General features: G+C 40.5%; 1 protein-coding gene across 5 annotated transcripts in view; it reads left to right on the forward strand.

Moving 5' to 3' along the window:
- Nucleotides 1-22,722, forward strand: part of clcn3 (chloride channel 3) — a 99,245-nt gene that overhangs the window by 49,102 nt on the left and 27,421 nt on the right. For 2 of the 5 annotated variants that reach the window (XM_034676186.1, XM_034676188.1), the window contains exon 4: nucleotides 10,069-10,250. The exons of 1 other annotated variant lie outside the window; for it this stretch is intronic. In XM_034676186.1, the coding sequence (XP_034532077.1) occupies nucleotides 10,088-10,250 (163 nt within the window). In that variant the 5' untranslated portion in view covers nucleotides 10,069-10,087. Of the gene's footprint in view, nucleotides 1-10,068; nucleotides 10,251-17,114; nucleotides 17,505-22,722 lie in introns of those variants that run through there. 2 more of the 5 variants (XM_034676187.1, XM_034676190.1) reach the window with 1 other exon arrangement.

The following is a 22,722-nucleotide window of genomic DNA, read 5'->3' on the forward strand; positions in this document are numbered from 1 at the left end:
TAAATTTGGTTAGTTAAAAATAAAATGAGCTACAGGTTAAATGTTAATATTACCTGTCATTACTGGAGTGTTGATAAAGTTGTTAATGGTATTGTTTTACCTTGAAATATGGACCAATCACCTTCAGCTGTCAGTATTTTCACTTGTTGATTCATCTGGAATCAATGAACTTACAACATTTTGTCAAACTCATTATTTTTTACAATTTCCAACCGAAAGAAGTGCAACATTTTATCAGTGAGTATTTTTTGTGGGTGTAACTTATTGAAAACTGGAAAAAGTTTGGCTGAATGATACACCAATTTTTGCTGATTTTTTCCCTGTTAATCAGGTTTTTCTGTGTAAGTCAGAACACATATCTATCAAATACCTTGGTTTTTTTTCAACTTTTTTTTTTTTTTTTTAAACCTTTTTAAGTGTTTTTTGTTTTAGTGAGTTTAATCCAGGGGTGTCAAACTCATTTCAGTTCAGGGGCCACATACAGCCCAATTTGATCTCAAGCGGGCCGGACGGCCTGGACCAGTAAAATCATTACATAATAACCTATAGAGCATAGGCGTTTCTAGCCCGTTTTTTGGGGGTGCTGAAGCACCTCTAAATTCAATCCTAGCACCCCTAAAGTTTGATAGATTTTTTTTTTCTTTTTTACTGTATGTCCTTTTTAACAAGCTACAAAAGTTTCAAAACCACACAGTACTTGGTTGAAACGTAATATTTTAACAACAAAAATACAGCAGCTCCCCTGTGTTATACATGTTGTACATTGCAATTCAAATGAAAGTTAAAAAAATAACTTCAATGTCAATTTTTGGTATTTTTGGTACTCACTATAGGGGGCTGGTTTACTCTAGAAACACACATACTGTTTATGTATATGTTGAGGAGCTGCTGAACAAAATGTAATGTCTTCCCCCAGAAATGAGGGTTACTATATGTTTATTTTATGATTCCAATCCATTTCTCTTTTGCTGTGGCTCAGCATTTAAATAACCTTTATCAGATTTGATGGTTTAGTCACAGTCTTTCCCCAAAAGCGTCATCCTTTTCTTTCACAAATGTGGGAATGAAATTTCATTAAAATGTACAAAACAGTGAAATTTATCTTGCCCGGCTCACCACTCCTGAACATCCGATCCTAGAATAAAAGCACATAGTTCCGGGGTAAAGTTCCTCCGGTCGAAAAACGCCTTCTGTCTCACCTGAAGTCCCGCCCACAACACTACCTGATCAGCTAGAAGTCCCACATCTGTGGTGTTGAAAGTTTGAGTTTTGATTAAATATTTGCTAAAAACCCTCAAACAGAATCTTTCGGTGGAGTTTGTAATATTCCAAATTCTACATTTTGACAAAAAGATTTTCATTTCTACTTTAAATGCTTATTGGTTCCAAATATCTGTTAATAAGCTAACTAGCTAACCTTTAGCTAAGCTGGTCTTTAAGCTAGAAACATATGCCAATGCTAATATAACATTTAGGGGTCGACTGATATTAGTCTGCCCTGAAAAAACAATATAAGTCGACCCCTAAATGATATAGCATTGGCGTAAAGTCCTAGCTGAAATTCGAGCTTAGCTTAAAATTGGTTCGTTAAAAATTAAATTAGATACAGGAATTGGTTAAATGTTAATATTACCTGTCATTACTGGAGTGTTGATATTTAAATAGTTGTTAATGGCATTGTTTTACCTTGAAATATTGACCAATCACCTTCAGCTTTACAATTTCCAACTGAAAGAAGTGCAACATTTTATCAGCATTTGGCCTCCATGTGAATATGGTGAAGAGCTTTCCAAAGTTACTCATTGCTGGATGAATCCTTCAGGTGCTGGCAGACGAGATGTCTCTGACTTAACAAACGTTAATGTTCAACATGAACTCAAGTTAACGTTTCCCTGCTGTTACCCTTTTCATCTGAACACCGTTCAGCTGTTTGTTATTGATTTATAATTAGCTGTGCTCTTGCAGCGTTATCAGAAATCTGTTGCAGGTTTCCTTTTTCCTCATGTGGGTTACAGGTCAAAGTGAAAGCAGTTCTGCAGCTTACCTTATTAGATTTAACTGATGGTTTAATCAGAGCTCTGATTGTGTTATGTCTGCCTGATGTGTCTGTTTACCCCGACCAGAAAGGCTCGTTCACAGACAGACAGTCCTGATGTCTCATTGGATGTTTACCTCTTTTCTCCCAATATTTTTAAAGTGTATTAGACCTCAAAAGACAATATAAATAAAGCGACATTTTTTGTTTTTACTTACTAAATCAGTGTCTTTTCTTGTCTTTCACTTCCTGAAATATTCAAGAAAAACATCAGCAGGGACGATGATTAGAGACGATCCCACTCCATTACCAGTACTGGCACAAGCCCTAAGACTCAGCGACTGTCCCAGTTAAAGGACTGATCTAATACAGAAACCAATTAGTCCTCAAGTATCTGCTGGTTTGAGGAACATAATCTTGGGACAACAACAACAGGGCAGTGCTAGCACCGAGAGTAAGCTAGCATAGTGTCGGCATTTGGTGGTAATTGTGTTTATTTATATCACAGTAGCATTGAAGTTTTTTTTTTTACAGATATAAGTTAAGGTATCTGTATTTGTATCATGATTTGATTTTCACCACACAATGGATCTGTACGATTTAAAGCAGACTCCATTTTTAATTCTAGGATGCATCCTCTGCTGCCTCCCTGGGAAAATAATACTCCCAGACTGGCGTAGGCTGAAGGAAATTGATATCTGACAAAGCCTCATTGATATCACACACACACACACACACACACACACACACACACACACACACACACACACACACACACAACCACACACACACACATTCATGCACACACACACAAAAGCAGTTCTACAATGACTGTGTTTTTTCTTCCTTTTGGGACATCTATTATTCATCTTTCAGCCTTCAGTTTTTGAAAGAAGCAACTTCATCTATCTTCAGTGCTGCTTGATATTTTTCTTCAGCAGTGTTCCTCCTCGAGACAGCCGCGTGTTCGCAGCATGACTCGCAATGTTGAATACATAACCAGGATTCCAGGCCAATGCAAACAAACTACACACAGAACTGCACACATCTTGTACTGCAGCAAATTATTTCACTATTTCTCAACGTTTAAGGTGTTGAATTATTAAATGATAAGAAAGTTAAGGATGTATTAATTATAACTTTTTTGGGCCAATATAATAATTTTTTGTCTCAAGTTTTGATCATAATGAACCAAAAAGAGTTTTAACTTCTCCCAAATAACAATAAGACTATTAAGCTCATGTTCATTATTGCGGTCAAGTGTTAAAAACTGCAGTTACTCAAGTGTCCACTAGAGGCTGGCACCGGAAGTACAGGAAACCAGTAATTTTCTTTGATTAGGGCTTGAGCTAAGAACAAGCAAATGTCAAAAATGTCAACCTCCAGCCGCAAGAATTGAAGCCAATGCGGAAGTGCTAAAAACTGCAGTTTATCGAGTGTCCACTTGAGGCTAGCTCTGTAAGCACCAGAAACCACATACACACCAATTCAAAATCGCCGAGCTTTACAGCAGAAATAAACATGTTTACAGCCTGGTACAAAGAAACGAGTGTAGTCTGGATAGCTCATTTCTCAATCGGCACACACTGTACGGGGGTGAATTTTTTTCTAACGCAGCAATTTTCAAAGATATTGAGATTACGAGTCTTCCAATGAGAGGCACAGCTGACTTGATTGACAGGCGGGGACACTGTGGCTGTTGGCTTTTCCCCCTCAAATTCAGATTGTATAACCACAGAGAATAATCATATTTCTCTTACACAGTTTTTATTATTTTCCTCATAGATTAACGACTTGGATCTTGAGTTTTTTTCTGAATTTTGTCAGCACATTTATTTTCCTTTCTTCACACCCTAAAGTGGAAAATTCTGAAAATTCGGTTTTATTTACTTTACTTTTTTTCTGGTCATAAATCAAACAGTAATATATTTTTTTGACTGCAAGTTAGACACAAAGAAGGCAACTCTATGTTGGTTTGAATGTGAATTAAATTACTCAGACTCTCTAATGAAAGTTTGTTTGAATCCACTTAATGACTAAGTGATTTCATGAAAGTAAAAAATGGATGAAGTCATGATCTAAGAATTGTTTCTTTAACCTACTGAAGGCTGGAATTATGACGAAATGTGAGGAAGCAGTATAAGATAGAGGTAACTAAATTATTTGAATTAGTCTGACTTTGATGTCACCTTCAGGTCTTAAGGTATATCTCAGTATTGCTCCATGACTTCAGTGTGTCTGTATCAGACGGTCTCCATGTTTGAGGGAAGCTCTGTGTTGTGTTGAAGCGGCTCTTTGTGGACGTTTTGTTCCATATCCATCCACCTGCCCGCCACCTGTTTGAGTGATGTGTGTGAACGTATCCCTCGTCTCTGAAGGAGGTGTGAGTCTGACGGACAAAACGCTGAGTCATATCCCAGCAACGGTCGCCCGAGCAACACCTCCATAGTGACCAGGCGGAGGAAGATACGACAGTGGTTGTGTAACATCAGCACAAAGTTTTGTTTTTTTCGTTGTTATCATCAGTCGGGCACACACTCCTCTCTGCTTAGACACTCCCTGCAATGAGGACGTGAATGTGGGGCTGTAAGTCCTCAAAAATCCACACACTCATGATTACTGTTTAGAAGAACCAGAGATCACACAAATTAGTTCACAACCAACAGTCATAATTAAAGCTCTCAAATGTCACCAACATAGAGAGAAATGAATCAAAGGATGAGTTCTATCAGAGCAGACCGTCATTTAGAGGCTCAGTGTCACCGTTTGTTTGATATCACAGTTTAACTTCAAAGATAATTAAACAACTTTCATATTTAACTTTGTCATGATAAGCAACATCCATCAATCAGTGCTGAGGATGGGAACTGTTATGACTTAATTGATGGTAAAGTCATCATGCATTACTTCCTGTTTATCCTGTTTTATATGAGCTTCCTTTTAACTGATGATCAATTTTAAGAGAGGAAAAAATATCTATTAAGCTCACATGAATGGATGGAGTGAAAATCAAAGGTTCATTAAGGTTTCAGGGGTTTGGCCAGTGGTAAATTTAGCTTTTCAAGATCATTGGCCTCACCATTGTGTCTACTGGCCTAGGAACATGATTATGAAATGCAAACGTTCAATATTTTGTGTGAAGAAAATATTTATTGTGAAAAACAGTAATCTTGTGTTCTGGAGTTTGCAAAAGATACTTTGTTTGCACATGATCATGGTTTGTTTGCACAAGGTGATCAACTTGTACATAAAATGTCATCTTGTACACAAGATAATAACTTAGTTTGCACAAGATACAGACTTGTTCTCACCAGATATCAACTTGTTTGCACAAGATATCACCTTTTGCCCACAAGATATGAACTTTTTCTCATAAGAATAATTATTCACCCAAAATATCACCTTGTGTGCACAAGATAGTAACTTTTTCACACATGATGACATGTTCACCCAAGATATCAACTTGTTTGCACAAGATATCACCTTTTGTGCTCAAGATAGTAACTTTTTAGCACAAGATAACTCGTTCACACAAGATAACAACCTGTTTGCACAAGATATCACTTTGTGCATACAAGATAGTAACGTTTTCACACATAATTACTTGTTCACTCAAGATACCAACTTATTTGCAAAAGAAATTACCGTGTCCGCACAAGATAGGAACTTTTTCACACAAGATTAATTATTCACCTAAGATTTGAACTTCTTTGCACAAGATATCAACTTGTTTGCACAGGACAGTAACTTTTTCAAACAAGGTAACTAGTTCACCAAAAATATCAACTTATTCTGCACAAGATAGTAACTTTTGTGCACAAGATAAATCATTAACCCAAGCAATCAACCTGTTTGCAGAAGATATCACCTTGTGTGCACAAGATAACTCATTCACCCAAGATAGCAACTTGTTTTTGCAAAAGATATTACCTTGTGTGCACAAGACATTAACTTTTGAACACAAGATAACTAGTTTACTCAAGATATCAACAAGTTCACCCAAAATCTCATCTTGTTTTGCACAAGAAATTGTCTTGGGTGTTCAAGATATTAACTAATGCGCACAAGATAAATAATTTACCCAAGATACGACCTTGTGTGTGCACAAGATAGAAACTTTTTCACACAAGATTTCAATTTTTTGCACAAGATATCAATTTGGTCAAACAAGAACAACTGTGTGTTCACAAGATTCTAAATGGTTTGCACAAGACTTTTGGTAAACTTTGAGGCATACAACCCTAATGGAACAACAATTTATCGGTTTTCAACAGGAAGTGTTCTTGATTGAAGTGTTCTGCTTTAAGCTTGTATCCAAACTAAAGAAAGGATAGAGACAAAGAAACTTTTGTGTGATTGTGAAAAAGTTGACATTTCAAATAGTTGGATTTTTTATTTTATTCCGGGCTGAATCACGCCAGATCTGAAACTAAAAGTTAAAGAGCAAATAAAGGGCACCATCACATGAGTTCTCTCTCGACATTTATTCCACAAACAAGCTGAATTGAATTTCCTGTCTGCACTGATTCAATCGAGCTCAAAGGGAAGTCCTATCTCCTGCTGAATCAGGGATGATGTTGGCGAGGGGGGAAAGTTTCTCTTTCCTCTTTGCCTCACATTAAACAGTTTGCACCAGAGAGGATCAGAGGTCTTTAGTTCCACTGTTGGTGTTTGCAGAAGAGTTGAGCTCACGTTAGCTTGCGCTGTGATGTGGTTTTACTATCATCACAAAGTGTCTACATTTATTAGGCGGGGGTGAATGGCTCTCAATGCAAAACCCTGAACACATCTAAAGATTGATGCTGAGGCAGAAACTGTTTTTAACTATGAAACAAAACAGCATGTGGAATTATAAAAGCCAACAAACTGCAGTACCAAAGACAAAATATATGTTTGTGGTAGTTTAAAGAAGAAGCTGTAAGGACGTACTTATGGGATTAGCAGTTTGTGTTTCAAATCAATTTATGGATTAATGTAAAACAATGAGGTTTAGCTTATATATAGCTATCTGACTTTTTAAATTGTCCAATAATTCTAACAGTGTGGCTTCAAAAGTTCAGACATCTGTTCTTAAGTAAAAAAATATGTCATGTCACCTCTTGTGGGGACGAAATTTTGAAAACAACACGAACTGAAGAAACATTTCACCCTCCCCTACCTTCAGTTTTTACTCTCTCTGCATTTAAAGATATGTTTCATTCCAAATGCCCTTTTCACACTTTAGAGAAATTGTAACTCTAAACTTTAATCAAGCTACCTTCACCTTTTCTTTTCCTTTCTTCCTTTTCACTGTGGCCTTTTGTGAATGTCACCTCAGTCCACGGCACACTGCAGGGGAGAAAAATCAAGACTAAAAAAATTAAGGTGAAAGAGGAAATCGAAACCGCTCGGGTCGATACGGTCGCTCAGAAATCTATTAGACTCTGTCCTTTTTTCCCTGAGATATGAGGGGATATGAAGCCGGCCTTCAGAGCGTGAAGGATTAGTGCAGATCAGTCGGGCTACAGCAGCGGGGCACATTAAAGGTCTGTCTTTCTCCTCTCTGTTTCTTTAATACTTTGTGACTCATCACATCTCGGGGTGGATATTCATATGAAGGCCTTCTGGTTAATCTTTAATTTTCTAGAGTCGTTTTAGGTCACATCCGAAACTGTTGGAGTCACGTTTGTGGTTGCAGATTGTGTTGTAGTTCCCACATTTTCCACATGGGGGCGAGGTTTGAGCAAAGGTGCGCTCTGTGAGATTCCATTTGTCCAGCAGTGCTATTATTATTATGGCTATAATCCTGTCATTGTAGGTAGGATGTCCGTGTGTCCTTTTTAATCCCTCGCTCTATAAATACACCACAGTTCTGATGACATTTTGTCCCAGGCAGGGAAACGAATAAAGAAAATAAGGCCAGAAAGTATCAGCAATTCTCAAACTGTAAAGAAATTCAGATGTTCCTTAAAAAGTAACGACATTGTTATAAGTATTTAATGAAGAAACTCATCTATAGGAATTATATTTAATTAGAAAATTTAATGTTTTCTACTTTCCCCAAATCCAACACATTTCATTTGATGTTATAAAAAATCTAACCATTAATTCAAGTGTCCTCATCTCAAATTATAGGTAAAAAAATAATGTTTTCTTATATCAACAAAAAAAAGAGTGTGAGACAGAGGTGTCAGTCACATTTAGCTATAGTATTGACTTCTCTGTTGGATGTGGTTTCGATGTTTTTGCATCACTCAATGTTTTGATCCAAAATTCCTCATCTTCTTCTACTCACATCTGTAGTCAAACTTGTCAAATACTTGTTCTGCGTCATTCAAGCTCATCACCCTGACGTGGCTCATGAAATCCACTTTTTTTTTCATCATCATCATGAATGATCCTCCTCTTTCTGTTAGGCTCCACTGACAGCACTCATTCATCTTCATCCGTAATAATGGATCAGCTCAAACTTTCATTCTTTCCACACCTCATTCCCTCTTGCTCTTTCTCCATCTTTCATCATCTTGTCCAGTGATTACAATATTTATTTTAGACTCTGAATCTCCTGAGATTATTATCTGCATCAGAACTCTACGGATATGGAATTTTTGAAAGACACTATACCAAGAGAGGAAAAGATTCACGGAAGCCCAGTGTTTTGGGTCAATGAATTTTTAAATGAAGATAGGACCTTCTCTTCAAGGCTTGTTTAATAGTTTTACTCCAATGTAAAAACACAAAAGTACTCATCAGGCTGCTTTCTTCAAATCATACATTTAGATTTGGAATCTTTTTCTTGCTTGTTGGTAGTGTAGTCTCTATGAAAGTCAGAGGGGAGACATCGGAGGAAATTAAATGTACAGCCGATGTATGGCAATATCAGAAGTATTGTAAATGCAGGAAATACGATGCTGCCAAATGGACCAATCACAGGGCTTGCATTGGAGAGGAGGTGCATCGGCAGCACTTTAGCAAAGTTCACCCATCACGCCTTTGCACTTACACTCTGAACTCCGCAACTGTCTAATATTGGTGCCTTAGTGTTTGATTTCGCGTTGCATTACGGCGTTGCGGAAGCGCGAGAAAACACACAGCAGGAGTTCCACCTACACACACATTGCCACAATCAAACCCCCTTCTTCAGAAGGCTGAACAACTTTTCTCCACCATGCCGTCCTTGAAATAGCAGTATGTAAGAGCTTTGTGGAGTGTGAGTGAACACATTCTGCTGAACAAACTATGATACTACACCTTCTGTAAATCACCTGAAGCATTGTACTAGATGCTTAAGAACAAAACTTCAATTAGGGCATTGATCAAAAAAAGGCAAATTCCATTGTACCTGTGATAGTCCTTATTGGCCTGAGTATATCGTCCCTCTGATATCCGTAGATGTATGTGTCAAGCTGTATTCCGTATTGTGGAAATGTAGTACCAATTTTTGCCCATATTTGTGGTTCTGTGTTGACTTTTTGCCATTTTTTTCTTTACTGATGATCCCCTCTTCACCAAAAGCCCTTGGACGGAGAAGGACATTTAACTGGATTGCTAAAAATGTAATTGAAATTGAAAAGCAAGACAAAAATAGGAAGCAATTTTTGGTAGTTAGTTGTCTGAGTTGAATGTTTGTGAGTTATTTTTGTATTGCTTTTAGTTCATAGAAGACTTTTCACCAACTTTGGCTCTTCTGGTTCTGTTTTTTGCGGTTTGTGCTGAACTTTCTGCTGGTTTGAGAAACAGCTCTGGTAACTGGTTGGTTTTGTTGCCATTCAATGGATTAAGTTGTATTTTTCTGAACCATAAATGTGTCTATGAGGACAATCCCTCCATCACAGCCTCACTCTCGTTTGTCCTTCTATCTCTGCTGTTCAGCTGTAAGTCAGCTTGCACACTAACAACCCCCCCTACTGATCATCTTTACCTCTCAGACTCACACAGACTCACCTGGTAGCCTCTTTAATCTAGCATCCTCACAAACACCGTGTGTGTAATCTCCACCACTCCCCTTCCTTTCCTCTTTCCTTCCCTCCTTTCCTCCCCCCTTTATCATCCAGGGCACTGGCGTGTTGCTAAATGGAGTCGGAGCAGCTGTACCACAGAGGCTACTGCAGGAACAGCTACAACAGCATCGCCAGCGCCAGCAGCGACGAGGAGCTGCTGGATGGAGCCGGCGTCATCATGGACTTCCACACCACCGAGGATGACAACCTGCTGGATGGGGACGCTGCCTCCCCAGGTAGGGGGACAACACCTCAAGTCCAGACCCCCACCCCCCCAGAGCTGTGTGATTGGTCCTGTTGATGAACCCAATGACCCTCACTCTCCAATCCTTGAATTCCCAATGAGCTTCCAGTCAAGCCAAATTCTTTCTGTTGCTGCGACTCCAAGTCCAGAATCTGAGTTTATCTCCAGGTTCACACATTTGACCAGACTCCACAGTTGTTGCTCGGGTTGTGCTTCACCCTGTCGCTGATGTCGAGACGCTTCAAATGTGTGTTGCTGTCCTGTGACACTGCCGCTCTGCCATCTGCCCTTCCTCAGCTCCATCCACTCCCATCAAGATGCTCCATTTGTTGACCCGTCCCACCCTTTATACCCCTGCTGTTTTTACCCCGCTCCCTCTTTGTCTGACACTGCCTCACAAATGGTTTTAAAACTATTAACTTATTAATTATTAACTTATTGGGTTATTGTTTCTTTAATTTGGGCTTTTCCTGAGAGATAGGACGACAAAAACAGTGAAAAGAGAGTGAGGAACAACATGCAGCGAGGGCTAGAGGGTGGGAGTCCAACCTTGGCTACTACTTTATGGACAGCAGCCTCCTGAAATGGGACGTACGCTTTAACAACTGGGTTAAACCAGCCCCTTAACCCCTTAATTAGCTTTCTAAGAATGTGTCGTCTGCATGCACAGTCTTTCTTTAGCTTGGTAGCCGGAAATCTCAACTCAGAGTGAAATACCAAATTATCTTAACCTTGCAATGAAATATCAAGGTCATCATCAAGACAGATAATTCAGATTTATTCTCATGACATTAGTAATTACACAATTGGAAGTAGAGTTTGGATCATGTACAAGGTTGAGTGCATTCTGTACATTGGTGCCAGCTATAAACCAGTATAAAATGCAGAGAGGTTTTGTACCCAGAAGAGGGCACTAAACAAGCTCACGGACATGCCTGTCATGCTGTCACTACCGCCCACTTCATGCTACTCAATGTGGAAATTGGTCCCAATCCATCCTCATGAGTTCATAATCATGCATTTAAAGAAAAAGTTTTTACTGTTAGATAAAGTAGATATCTGGTTGTTTTAGTCAGGAGTATGCTTAAATATATTTGCCCCAACTTCTGAGTGGATAAACCTTGTGGAGTGCTGCTTTGATTGGAAGGACTCCAAAGTTGACAACAAGAGACTTTTGGAGATGGGTGGGGAGTCCAGGCCAAGTGGTTGCAGGCAGGGCCTCACAAATACCAATACTAGTAGGCGGAGCTCAAATACCATACTGGTAGGTAGGTAGCAGGGTTGCAAACTCCACAAAGAGAAAACAGATGATACTAGAAAGAGCTACACAGCTGCACAGAAACTACACATTGCTGATTTTCCTAAACGTAAAGGGAGTTTTTAAGCAGCAAGACAGTTTTGGGGTTTCTTTTAAGCAATATTTTTTGGGGCTTTTTCGCCTTTATTTGATAGGACAGCTGAAGAGAGACAGGAAACGTGGGGAGTAGAGAGTGGGGGAAGACATGCAGCAAATGGTCGTGGCCGGTTGTCGAACCAGCGACCTCTGCGACTTGGACTATAGCCTCTGTATACGAGGCGCTTAGACAGCTTGGCCAATGGTGACCCAAGCAGGAAGACAGTTTCTCCATTTGAGAGACCCAAAAAACTGACTGCATCTCAATTACAAGAGCTACTTTTATTTGGGTTTTATGGTAAATTCAGATGCTTTCTATACAAATGCAAGCATCATAAATATATTCTTATATAGCAGAATGTCGCAGGGCTAGGTAGCTAGCTAGCTTCTACTTTGACATAATTTTGAAGGTAACAGCGTGACCTACCAGCCAATTTGTTGTGTTATGAATACATTAAGTACAATCCACATCAAAGTAGCTGTCTTAGTTTTTATATAGGTCCAAACAGCTCTTAAACCCGCCCCATTTTAGATAAACAGTTGTGATTGGCCCAACTAAAACCAGGTCGGATCGCTTCTGGGTGAGAGACTAGACAAATATATCACAAGCAGATTCAATATTTGCTGGATCCCATACTCCTGCATCATCAAACTGCTCTTTGAATGACCTATTAATAGTATTTCTATAAGAATCTTTTTTAATCTTACATATAAATCAATGTTCAACTCAAGCTATATGCTGATGACTTCATAATTTCACTTTTAGGACTTCATTCTTTCTGATTCATCCTTTTAAACATGAGCTAATGAATGACCTTGAAACCATTTGTAAGGCTTCAAGTCTCTTTCTTATTGTTTAATAATCACATATTTTATCTGCCGTCATGTATTAACTTGTCCTCAGTCTTACTCTTCTTGTAGTATTTGTTCCTTCTCTTCACAACTATGACTGGACTTTCACCTCAACTTAGCATGCTCTAATAGTTTCACCTGCTCCTGTATCCTGTTTGTGTTCTCTTGACCCTGATCATGCTCCTGCTTCCCGCTGTTGTTCGTGACCTCGCTTTTATGTGTGTGTTGGCGTTGGTTGTTGATCCTCCCGTGTGTCTTATTGGTTGTTCTTTCCCGTCAGGTAGCAGTGAGAGGTAAGGTTGTAGTAAGAGCTCAGGTATGCCTCTGCCTCTGTGCTTTTGTATTCATAAATGTGTCATCAGCTGGCTAAATATAGAGCTGAGGTGGAGTGCGGTGTCAAAGTGAGACACTGTGATTACAATGTATTAATTATGTAATGATCAGCTGTGTCATCATTTACAGGTAGACTGCTAGAAATCATGACCGTGGTGTCTTGGCTGCTACGCCTCATAATTATAGCCGTACCTGTCTTTCCAGTGCAGTCACGTGTTGCCCATTCATTCAGCTTTTTCTCTGGCACTCTGACTCGTATATCAGGAGTCTGATCATTTTATATTCTTCGTCCTGGTTGGATCTTCCTCTTCCTCCTCCTCCTCATCTCTTTCTTGCTTTGCAGCTGGTAAAACAGAAAACGCAGAGGGGGTAATGTCGAAGGTCTCGGCTGAGCTTGGCTCTCCAAACATTGTCTTCACAGCTAGTTTTCGAACACAAACTAGCGTTAGTATTCATGGTTACAGACAGTGAGAGCTGTTTCAACTCAGTTTCAATTGTTTGCTGAGTCAAGAAGTTAAATCCTGTCCATTTAAATTGGATAATTAGGATTAACTGGCTTTATTTTAGTAGACGCAGTTTTTGCACGGTTGCAGTGGGAGTAAACAGACAAGCTTTAAGGAAAGGAACCTTTTTATGCTGCCTTACTATCTGCTGATACAACTTTCTTTAGTTTAAGCCTGATCACTGCATTTCCTAAGGATGCCCCAGGACTTGATCTATTTAAATATCCTGTTTCAAACTAAATGAGACGTTGGAGGGTTCAAAAGGCTGAGGTACAACATACTGGACTCCTTTCGGCAGATTGATTGGACGTGTGGGATCTGGTTATCCTTGGCGTTGGCTTCTCTGTTGAGAATCAATCACCTTTACCATAATCAATGGTTTCGACCAATTAGACTCAAATATTCAAGACAACTGGATGATAATCATTATTATTAGTTTTCAACAACTAACAGGCTGTCTGATCAGCTGTTATACTATTTTAAATGCTGCAGACCGTGTTGAGAGTATTTTAACTGTTAAGTCAAAAAAACACTCTACTTAATGAACTACATAATGGCACAATTTCTAAATCCCTCCCCCAGCATTGTTTCCTGCTTAAAATGTTGATTGATGACATTTTATAAAGGCTTTCACAAGCGGCAACCTCCGGTCTAAAAATATGAGTCCAATGCGGGAGTGCTAAAAACTGCAGTTCATCGAGGATCCACTTTAGGCTGGCTCCGGAAGTACCGGAAACCACATACACACCAATTCAATAAAGGCCGATCTTTACAGCAGAAATAAACATGTTTACAGCCTGGTACAAAAGACAAGTGTAGTCTGGATAACTCATTTCTTGATCGGCACACACTGTACGGAGGGTGACTTTTTTTTCTAACGTGGCAATTTCGAAGATATTTAAGATTACGAGTCTTCCAATGAGAGGCATAGCTGACTTGATTGATTGACAGCAGCAATATGGCTACCGCTGACGAGGCCTCAGCGCTTCAGAAACAGATACTACGTCCATATTTTATACCGTCTATGGGAATTCATTGGAAAACAATGCTGATAACAAAGTTTCACTGTAAAAATCTGATATTAGCTCGATAGCATCGTCCCACCAATATCTGTCAGGCTCCAACCCTGACTTCTAATTGTGTGTCAGACTTCAGTAAATACACTATTTACAGCGACAGTGGTATTCCCTCAGTTGATGTACCTGTTGCTTTTATTTGTATGATTTAACAGTGTCATAAAGAGTTACAGTGATGCAACAACAGTAGAGTCTAGACTCAGCCTATTCATTATTAATCAGGAGACCGTGGGTGAGCCGCCCATTCAGTACGACACATAATTGACTACAGTATATGAGACACCATGTTCAGTGCAGCGGGAGGCAGACAGCAGTGGGATTGTATAGAAGAAGATCAAAGTCTAGCTAATGAGACTGTAGGACAGGTTTGACCGGTAGTGCAGCGCCGCTAGAGTGTCAATGCAATTATAACATAACTAACTGAAACATTGTTGACCATATATTCAAGTACTGCTCTACATCCCTTGGCTCCACCTCCCGCTCCTGTCAGTCTTCTTCTATGTCAGCCATCCTTTGCAGTGACATTCCCATGAACCAGTTTGGCTGGCAGCCTGTGTGAACACGCGTTTCTGGAAATCTCTGAATGAATGTTCCTTTAATTTGTGTGGTGCCTCTCTCTGCCTCCCCGAGCTATTTTTACATTGAAGTGAGGGGTGGGTTCTTCGGAGAGTGTGTAAAGAACCTCTTCTATGCTGTGACTGCAGCGTGAGCGCGGGGCCGAGTCACTCTGTTACCTCGTGGGGAGTTGTGCTGAAACTTTTTGTTCCCTGAGAACACATTCGGGCAATACATGGAACAATGCTTTGGAAGATATGGGTTCTTGGACTCATAAGGAGATACTCTGCTTTCTTTTAACTCGGATTCATAAGAGTGGAGATACTTTTCTTGCTATTAAGCTGCTTTGTTGTCCTAATTGGGACTTGTTAAACAGAGAGGTAACAAACTATGACTGACATCACCTTCGACATTGCTTAGCAACAGGAGCCCTGCTGAAAGGTAAGAGGTATGACTGATATTTTCATAACATCATGTGAAATGTCAGGGTCTCATTGTTTAGGCCTGAAGGATCTAACTCGAGATGCATTGTTCAATGTTAAAACAGGATTACGTTACGTTTACAAAACACCTGACAGTGATTTTGTATCCAGAGGATCCACTTAAGTACAGTTCTCATGCTATCAAAACAGGATTTCAGGCATTTTTCTCAGCAGTGAAAGGCAACAATATTTTTCCTTTTTCTCCCAATAACAAAAACAACAACAGTTCATTTCAAGTGGCAACAATCTCTGAGAAAGTCTAGACCCTTTATGGCACGAGTTTCTATGATATTCATCAAGTGGTTGAATAATTACTTAATCAACAAGTTCTTCCTTTATTTTGAAAAATTAGTTGATTTAAAATGATTAAATTTAACATTATGTTCAACTCATTAACATAGCAGCAATATATCTTTGAAGTCACAGTGAAGTGGGAGGCTAAAATGCTGCACCATTGTATTTCAAGTTTGAGACATTTGTTAAATTTTTTCTTTCATCAGCCCAAATGTCAAAGCAAAACAACATTTGAGTACTTATTAGCTAAACAAAAACATATCAAAATAGCTAACACAACACACTACTGCTTGCGGTTCAACTTAATTGTTTAAAGGTCTCACATGATATAAAAGGAAAGGCATAAATTACTAGCTAGCTAATATGTAAGTTAAGTAGTGCTAAATAATGTTAAAACAAATTTCGCTGGCTGTAATGTTGGCAAGCTAACAGTCATTTTAGCTTACAATGAGCTGATTACTGGTGATAGACCAAGCGGCAACCTCTGGCCGCGAGAATTAAAGCCAATGCAGAAGTGTTAAAAACTGCAGTGCATCAAGGGTCCGCTTGAGGCTGGCTCCGGAAGTACTGGAAACCACATACACATCAATTCCAATTGGAAAATTCCAAATTGGAAACTTTGCATGGGAATTTATGGGAATTAACTGGAAATTGAGGGTAATTTAATGGAAAGGTATCATATCCAAGCATAAATATTTGTTTTGTAATAAGCAGACATCCATCCAAAATAATACAATTAAAACAAATTTAATTGTTAGTAGAACTTTATCAAATATTTTATTGAACCATCAATTATTTCATTGAAGAACAAAAACATGAATTTTGAGTTAAATATTACTCATCCCCCCGACCCAACCCATTCGAAAATGAACAAAAATGCACTCCCAACAATGTCCCATTCAAAATGTAAATGAAAAGAGCCCCTCTCCCTCCCAACAAAGTCCCATTCAACATGCAAATATAAAAAAGCATCTTCTTGCATGAAATCTGGTTGTTTTATGCTAGAATATATTTCCCCCAACTATATTTAAGTTCCCTATCAAGAGCCAACCTTCAATTTGGTAAATTGCTGGATTATCCCCATAGATTCCTGTTAATTCCCATGGAAAGTTTCCAACTTTGAAAATTCCCAGAATTTTACAACCCTAGCTACATCGCTTTATATTTTTAATAAAACAAATGTGTATTAACATTAAAACGTTCCTCAGCGTATTAACTTGCCTACAATGCTGTTATATGTGACATTAACTCCCCTACACTTGCTGTCAATGGAACATTCCATGTCCCAGCTCACGGACACCCCTGTGACCCGTCACCATGGTCTCTCCCGTCCCAGGCAAGGCTCACTGATCTCCCTTAGCAACCAAGCAGTGCACGACTGACCGGCCGAGCGCGATCATCTTTCCCTCTGAGTGTGTGCGTGGTGACATCATCAGCTCCAACAGTCAGCTGCTGCAGTGGAGAGAGAGAGAGAGAGAAAGAAAAGGGAGGGAGGAGGAGGACTCAGAGAGAGAGAGAGAGGACTGTGCGCTCACACACACTCAGAAACACGCACACGCTTGTCTTCCCTTTGGTAAACATGGCAGCGGCGGCGACAGACACACACGAAGCGAGGAGTGCGTAGTGAAATGTTAGCTTAGCCTAGCTTTAGCTTCGTCTTAACTGTCAACATGGAGGAGGAGGACGCCGCGGCCGACCCCTACTTGCCCTACGACGGGGGAGGGGACACCATTCCCCTGCAGGAGATCCCTAAAAGAGGTACATAACGTCCCCTCTCCTTCTTCCTCCCCCTTTTTCTCCCTTTTTCCCACACTGGTGAGATGACCGAGGCCACCTTCCTCCACCACACCCACCTCCTCCTCCTCGTACAGTGAGTGCATGCGAACATATGGCAGGTGGAGGAAAAACGCTGCCTCATGTACTGCTGTTATATCTGAGTGTCAGGGCAGATTACAAGCTGCCATTGCTGATGTCAACGCTGAATGCTGTGTGGCTCTCAGGCCTTCATATTTCCACATCCACCTGTCACTCCTGTGGATGATTAACCAGCACTGTGTGTGTGTGACATTCAACCACAGATAAGGAGATAATACAGAAAGCTGATTTAAAGTCCAGGCTTCTGCCGGGGCCTGTAAAAACAGCACCAACAACATCCCTGGCTTCCATTTTAATTCACTCAGGGACACTCAGTGCGTCACCTACTTTATATATGAACTGGAAAGTCGTGGATCAAGGCTGTGTGTTGTGGGGTTTTTCAAAATTGGAATCCTGCTGTGTGATGACACCTGTTGGCCATAATCAGGATGTCACATCACATCATTCACAACCCGCTCCTCGGGGTGGAATTGCACCAAAATATCACTTGTTATTCCACCACAGATTTGTCTTTGTACGTCGTATTCTTGTTTTCCCTCCCTGTGCGGCGGCCTTGAGGGGGTTTGAATTCAGCTGTGTGTGCGTGTGTGTGTTGGTTCCTCCAGGCCTTGTTAGATTTTTACAGTGAGCGAGCAGAGACAAAAAGCCCCTGGTGAGTTCAGGACAGCTTCGTCGCTGCCTGCATCCAAACTTTAACCTCCTTTCCCTTGCAGACGCTGTTTCACTTCTTCCTTTGGCATGTTTTATTCTCAAATATTGCCAGCTTCCTGTTTTAAAAACCTTTTGAAACCATCACCAAATGTGCTATGTCATAAAAAATATATTTTTATTTTTTTTAAGTTATATTTTTGGGGCATTTTTTGCCTTTATGGACAGGACAGCTGAAGAGAGACAGGAAATGTGGGGAGTAGAGATTGGGGGAGGACATGCAGCAAATGGTTTAGGCTGGAATCGAGCCTGCAACCTCTGGGATGAGGACTATAGCCTCTGTATGTTGGTTGCTTAGACAGCTAGGTCACCAGCACCCCTAAAAAATATTTATTTTTTAATTAGACAGCAGTTTAATAAACAGAGCATTGACATAAAGAGAATATTGCTCATTTCCTCTGCAGTCCCCTTTTTTTTAAAGATTTTTAAAACTGAATACAGTGAGCCAGAAGCATTTCAGGGAGAGATCAAGCGGCAACCTCCAGTCCCAAAATATGAAGCCATTGCGGAAGTGTTATAAACTGCAGTTCATCGATCGTCCACTTGAGGCTGGCTGCAGAAACACCAGAAACCACATACACACCAATTCAAAAAAGACGATCTTTGCAACATTAATAAACATGTTTGCAGCCTGGTTCAAAAAACAGCTTGGGTCTACGTAGCTAGTCTCTCTATCGGCACTGCACATACTGTTTCTAACGCGACGGTTCCGAAGATATTAAGATTACGAGTTTTGCCCATTTAAGGACATGAGTGACTTGATTGACAGGCGGGAACACTGTAGCTGTTGGCGAGGAGTCTCAAACCCCGCCTCTTTACCTCACACTAAGTTTGGTTGAGTTCAGCATTTCCAATATGGCTGCTGCCGTCGATTGGCTTCAAAACAGCACTCAGGAATAGATGGGGGACGTCACGGATACTGTGTCCATTACTTATACAGTCTGTGAGCGTTAAGTGACAGAAAATTTATCACGCCAAAAAACCCACAAACATGCAATTTGCTAAGACAAGACAGCATCACCGGGCCCTTAAATGGTATCATCCACAAAATCTGTATGGAGGGGTTTTACATAATTAGTCCATTTTATCCAGAGTTTGATAAATACATTCTTCTGAAGTTGTAAACAAAAAGTAATCCTTTCAATAACATTAATATTATTTACTATATTAATCCACTCCTGTATTGTGGGAGGATCAGGAAGCAACCAGCGCATCGTAATGGCTTTTTTTACAGCACAACTCAAAATGCCAAACCATTATTAATCAACAGGCCTAGCCTCCTAAGAACAGTGTAGTAAATTGTGAAGGCAGGTCTATAATAAAGTTGTATTTTTTGGGGGGGAATTTTGCTTTTATTGATAGGACGGTGAGGACGAGACAGGAAATGTGGGAAGTGGAGAGTGGGGGGAAAGATACAGCAAATGGTTACGGCCAGGAGTCAAACCGGCGACTTCTGCAACGAGGACTACAGCCTCTGTATGTGGGGCGCTTGGACCGCTAGGCCACCATAGTCTATGAAACTCTATCCAGAAGGGTCTTAACACTGGTTATTCCCAGAAGATATGCCAGTGGTTTGCTTCCTGAAATCTACACAACCTCCAACACGTTGAATCCCTTCCTGTGAAATGAGCGTTCTGCTTTGGTGTGACAAAGAAACAAATAATTTCCACTGGAGTTTACGCACATCTAACCAAACCTCATTTGGCATCAACAAATGACCCTCTTTCTCCCATTTCTCTTCAACATATTCAGTGGTTTGTTGTTTCTTTATCATAAATCCCGTATAAAGTTTAGAAATTACACCAACTGTGCTATTTTTGGAAAACTAAAAAAAGGAACTGGGTTGATTTGAGGACATTCGCCTGAGGCCTTATCCCGGGTATCCAAAACCAACATGTCATATGTAAACAACCAAAAGAAACTTGTGCAAAAGGGCCGTTTGAGTCCATAGGGATTTTCAGACTTTGGTCTATTTATTCGTCAGCCTTTCGTGGGACTGTGTGGATTCCGTCTGCAGGTTATAAGAAGGCTGTCGGGTTGAGTTTATGATCACATGACGTCCGAGCAGACTAACCATACTCTGACCTTGCTGACCTGGCATGTCTTAGCCAACTGCTCCTAAACCTCCCTGATCTGATTTACCCAGTAGTAGTAACGTAGGCCTGTTAAAGGAGAACGCAGGGGTGCTTTTGGACGAAAGAAACATGACATTTCTACACTCTAAACACATCATAGTAAGACAGGAAACACATGTCCATTTAGAGAAGTGTGCCGTTGTGGCTTCGGCTTAACAGAATAGCCGAGTCAATGTCTTAACACGCAGGGGGAAGGAAACTGAAGCCGTAGCTTTGTGTCTTTTTTCTTTCTCCTCCCCAGAGAGCCGATGAAGCGTGATGCTGACGCCGTGCTCGTATGCAGCACCCTTAGGGTTTCTGTTTTCCAGTGGCGTCACCCTCGCTTGGCGCGGCACTCCTGATTTGATGGATACCAGTAGTGCAGTATCATCACAAAAGGAGGGGGGTTTGTGATTTATCTCTTCAGTAAAACCCCCCGATGTTTCTCTGGAGATTGAAATGTTGACTTTTTGTTCTGCCAAATCCGATCTGATGCGCTCTGTAAGCTGGACATTTTGCAGAAGTTACTGCAGTGAGGAGCTGCAGTCTCATCTTTAAGCTACGTCGTTTTCATAGACAAACACAGCTGGGTGTTATTTCTCACAGATGCATTTGTTTGCCCATCCCATCTGCTCCTCCATACATCCATTTCAAATGCTTCAAAACTGCTGTTATACTTTTGCCTCAAATCATAGAGACTTCTGTAAGATTATTTTCATCTGCTTGCTTCTGGACACAGACTTTGAAACATCTACGACTCTGTATTTTTTGTACCACATTATTATGGTCTTGTGTGATCACCTGCAGCACCCCCTCTTTATACACACTGCAGTCCTGCCCAACCTCATGCTGTCTCTCTCTCTCTCTTGACATCAGTCATCAGCAGTACATTTAAAATGACGCCCAAATAACACAACTCATGTTTTGATATCTGTCCCTCCATATTTCAATGTTATAACGAGGCTGAGTCTTGCTAACAACAGAGGGGAGCCTTCAGCTTTTTCGCTAACAGCTGCAGGGTGCTCGCCTGTCAATCAAGTCAGCCATGCCAGTATGTGCCGATAGAGAAATGAGCTATTCAGACCAAAACAGTTTTTTGAACCAGGCTGTAAACATGTTTATTTCTGCTGCAAAGATCGTCTTTTTTGAATGGGTGTGTATGTGGTTTCCGGCGTTTTTGCAGCCAGCCTCAAGTGGACGCTCAAAGACCTGCAGATTTTAACACTTTCGCATGGGCTTGATATTTTAAGACCGGAGGTTGCTGCTTAACAGAAACCAGCTGAGCATGACTTTAAAACAGCATTATGGAAGATGTCTGTGAAGAATCTCAGCCATCCAAGTCATGGTAATTCAAAGCTTATATTTTCTCGCTCTTCACCAGTCTGGTCAGAACTGAAGAAGCCTTTCGGACAAGAGGTGAAACATCTTCAAGAATTTCTACCAAGTCCAGTTGCTTTTTTGGATCAAGCTTTGAAGCATTATGGAGGGTTCATATTTAACATGAACGGCCAACAACGACATGAAAATGCCTCCCAATCATTGCATCAACGGGAGAGTTGAACTTCAGGGCTTCTCTTTCCCTCTCAACACCAGCTGTAAAGCAGGTGCCAGGTGTTTCAGGCTATCAGATCCAACGGTCAAAGATTTAATGACATCGTCTAGAAAAATGGAAACTAGTTGGTAGTATACTTGGGCGGCCTGTCTGGGTATCATCCATCGGGTGCCTGACCATCACACCAACAGAGGCTGTAAAGATATTTTATTCCAATGCTATGATATGGAGTTGGTCCCCCTTTTGCAGCTACATCAGCGTCCACTCTTCTTGGAAGTCTCTCTGTGGGAACTCGTGCCCACGCATTCTGCAGAGCATTTACAAGGTCAGGCACTGATGTTGGACGAGAAGGCTTCTGTTCCAGTTCATCCCAAAGGTGCTCGATGGGGTTGAGGTCAGGGCTCTTTGTGGGCCAGTCAAGTATTTCCATGCTGAACTCATCGAACCATGTCTTTGTAGTCTTTGCTTTGAACACTGGGGCACAGTCATGTTGGAATAGAGAAGGGCTTTCCCCAAACTGGTGCAACAAACTTGGGAGCATAGCATGGTCCAAAATGTGTTGGAATGCTGAAGCATTAAGATTACCCTTCATTGGAGATAAGGGGCCTGATTGAAACACCTGAGTTCAATTATTAACAGGTGGGCCTAAATACTTTTGATGTTGTGTATTACCAATAAGGGTCTGCAAGGCCTGGTAATCCAACTAACGTGGATCCATTTTGGAGCC

The sequence above is a fragment of the Notolabrus celidotus genome, chromosome 23 (assembly GCF_009762535.1).
Source record: "Notolabrus celidotus isolate fNotCel1 chromosome 23, fNotCel1.pri, whole genome shotgun sequence".
Lineage (NCBI taxonomy): Eukaryota > Metazoa > Chordata > Actinopteri > Labriformes > Labridae > Notolabrus > Notolabrus celidotus.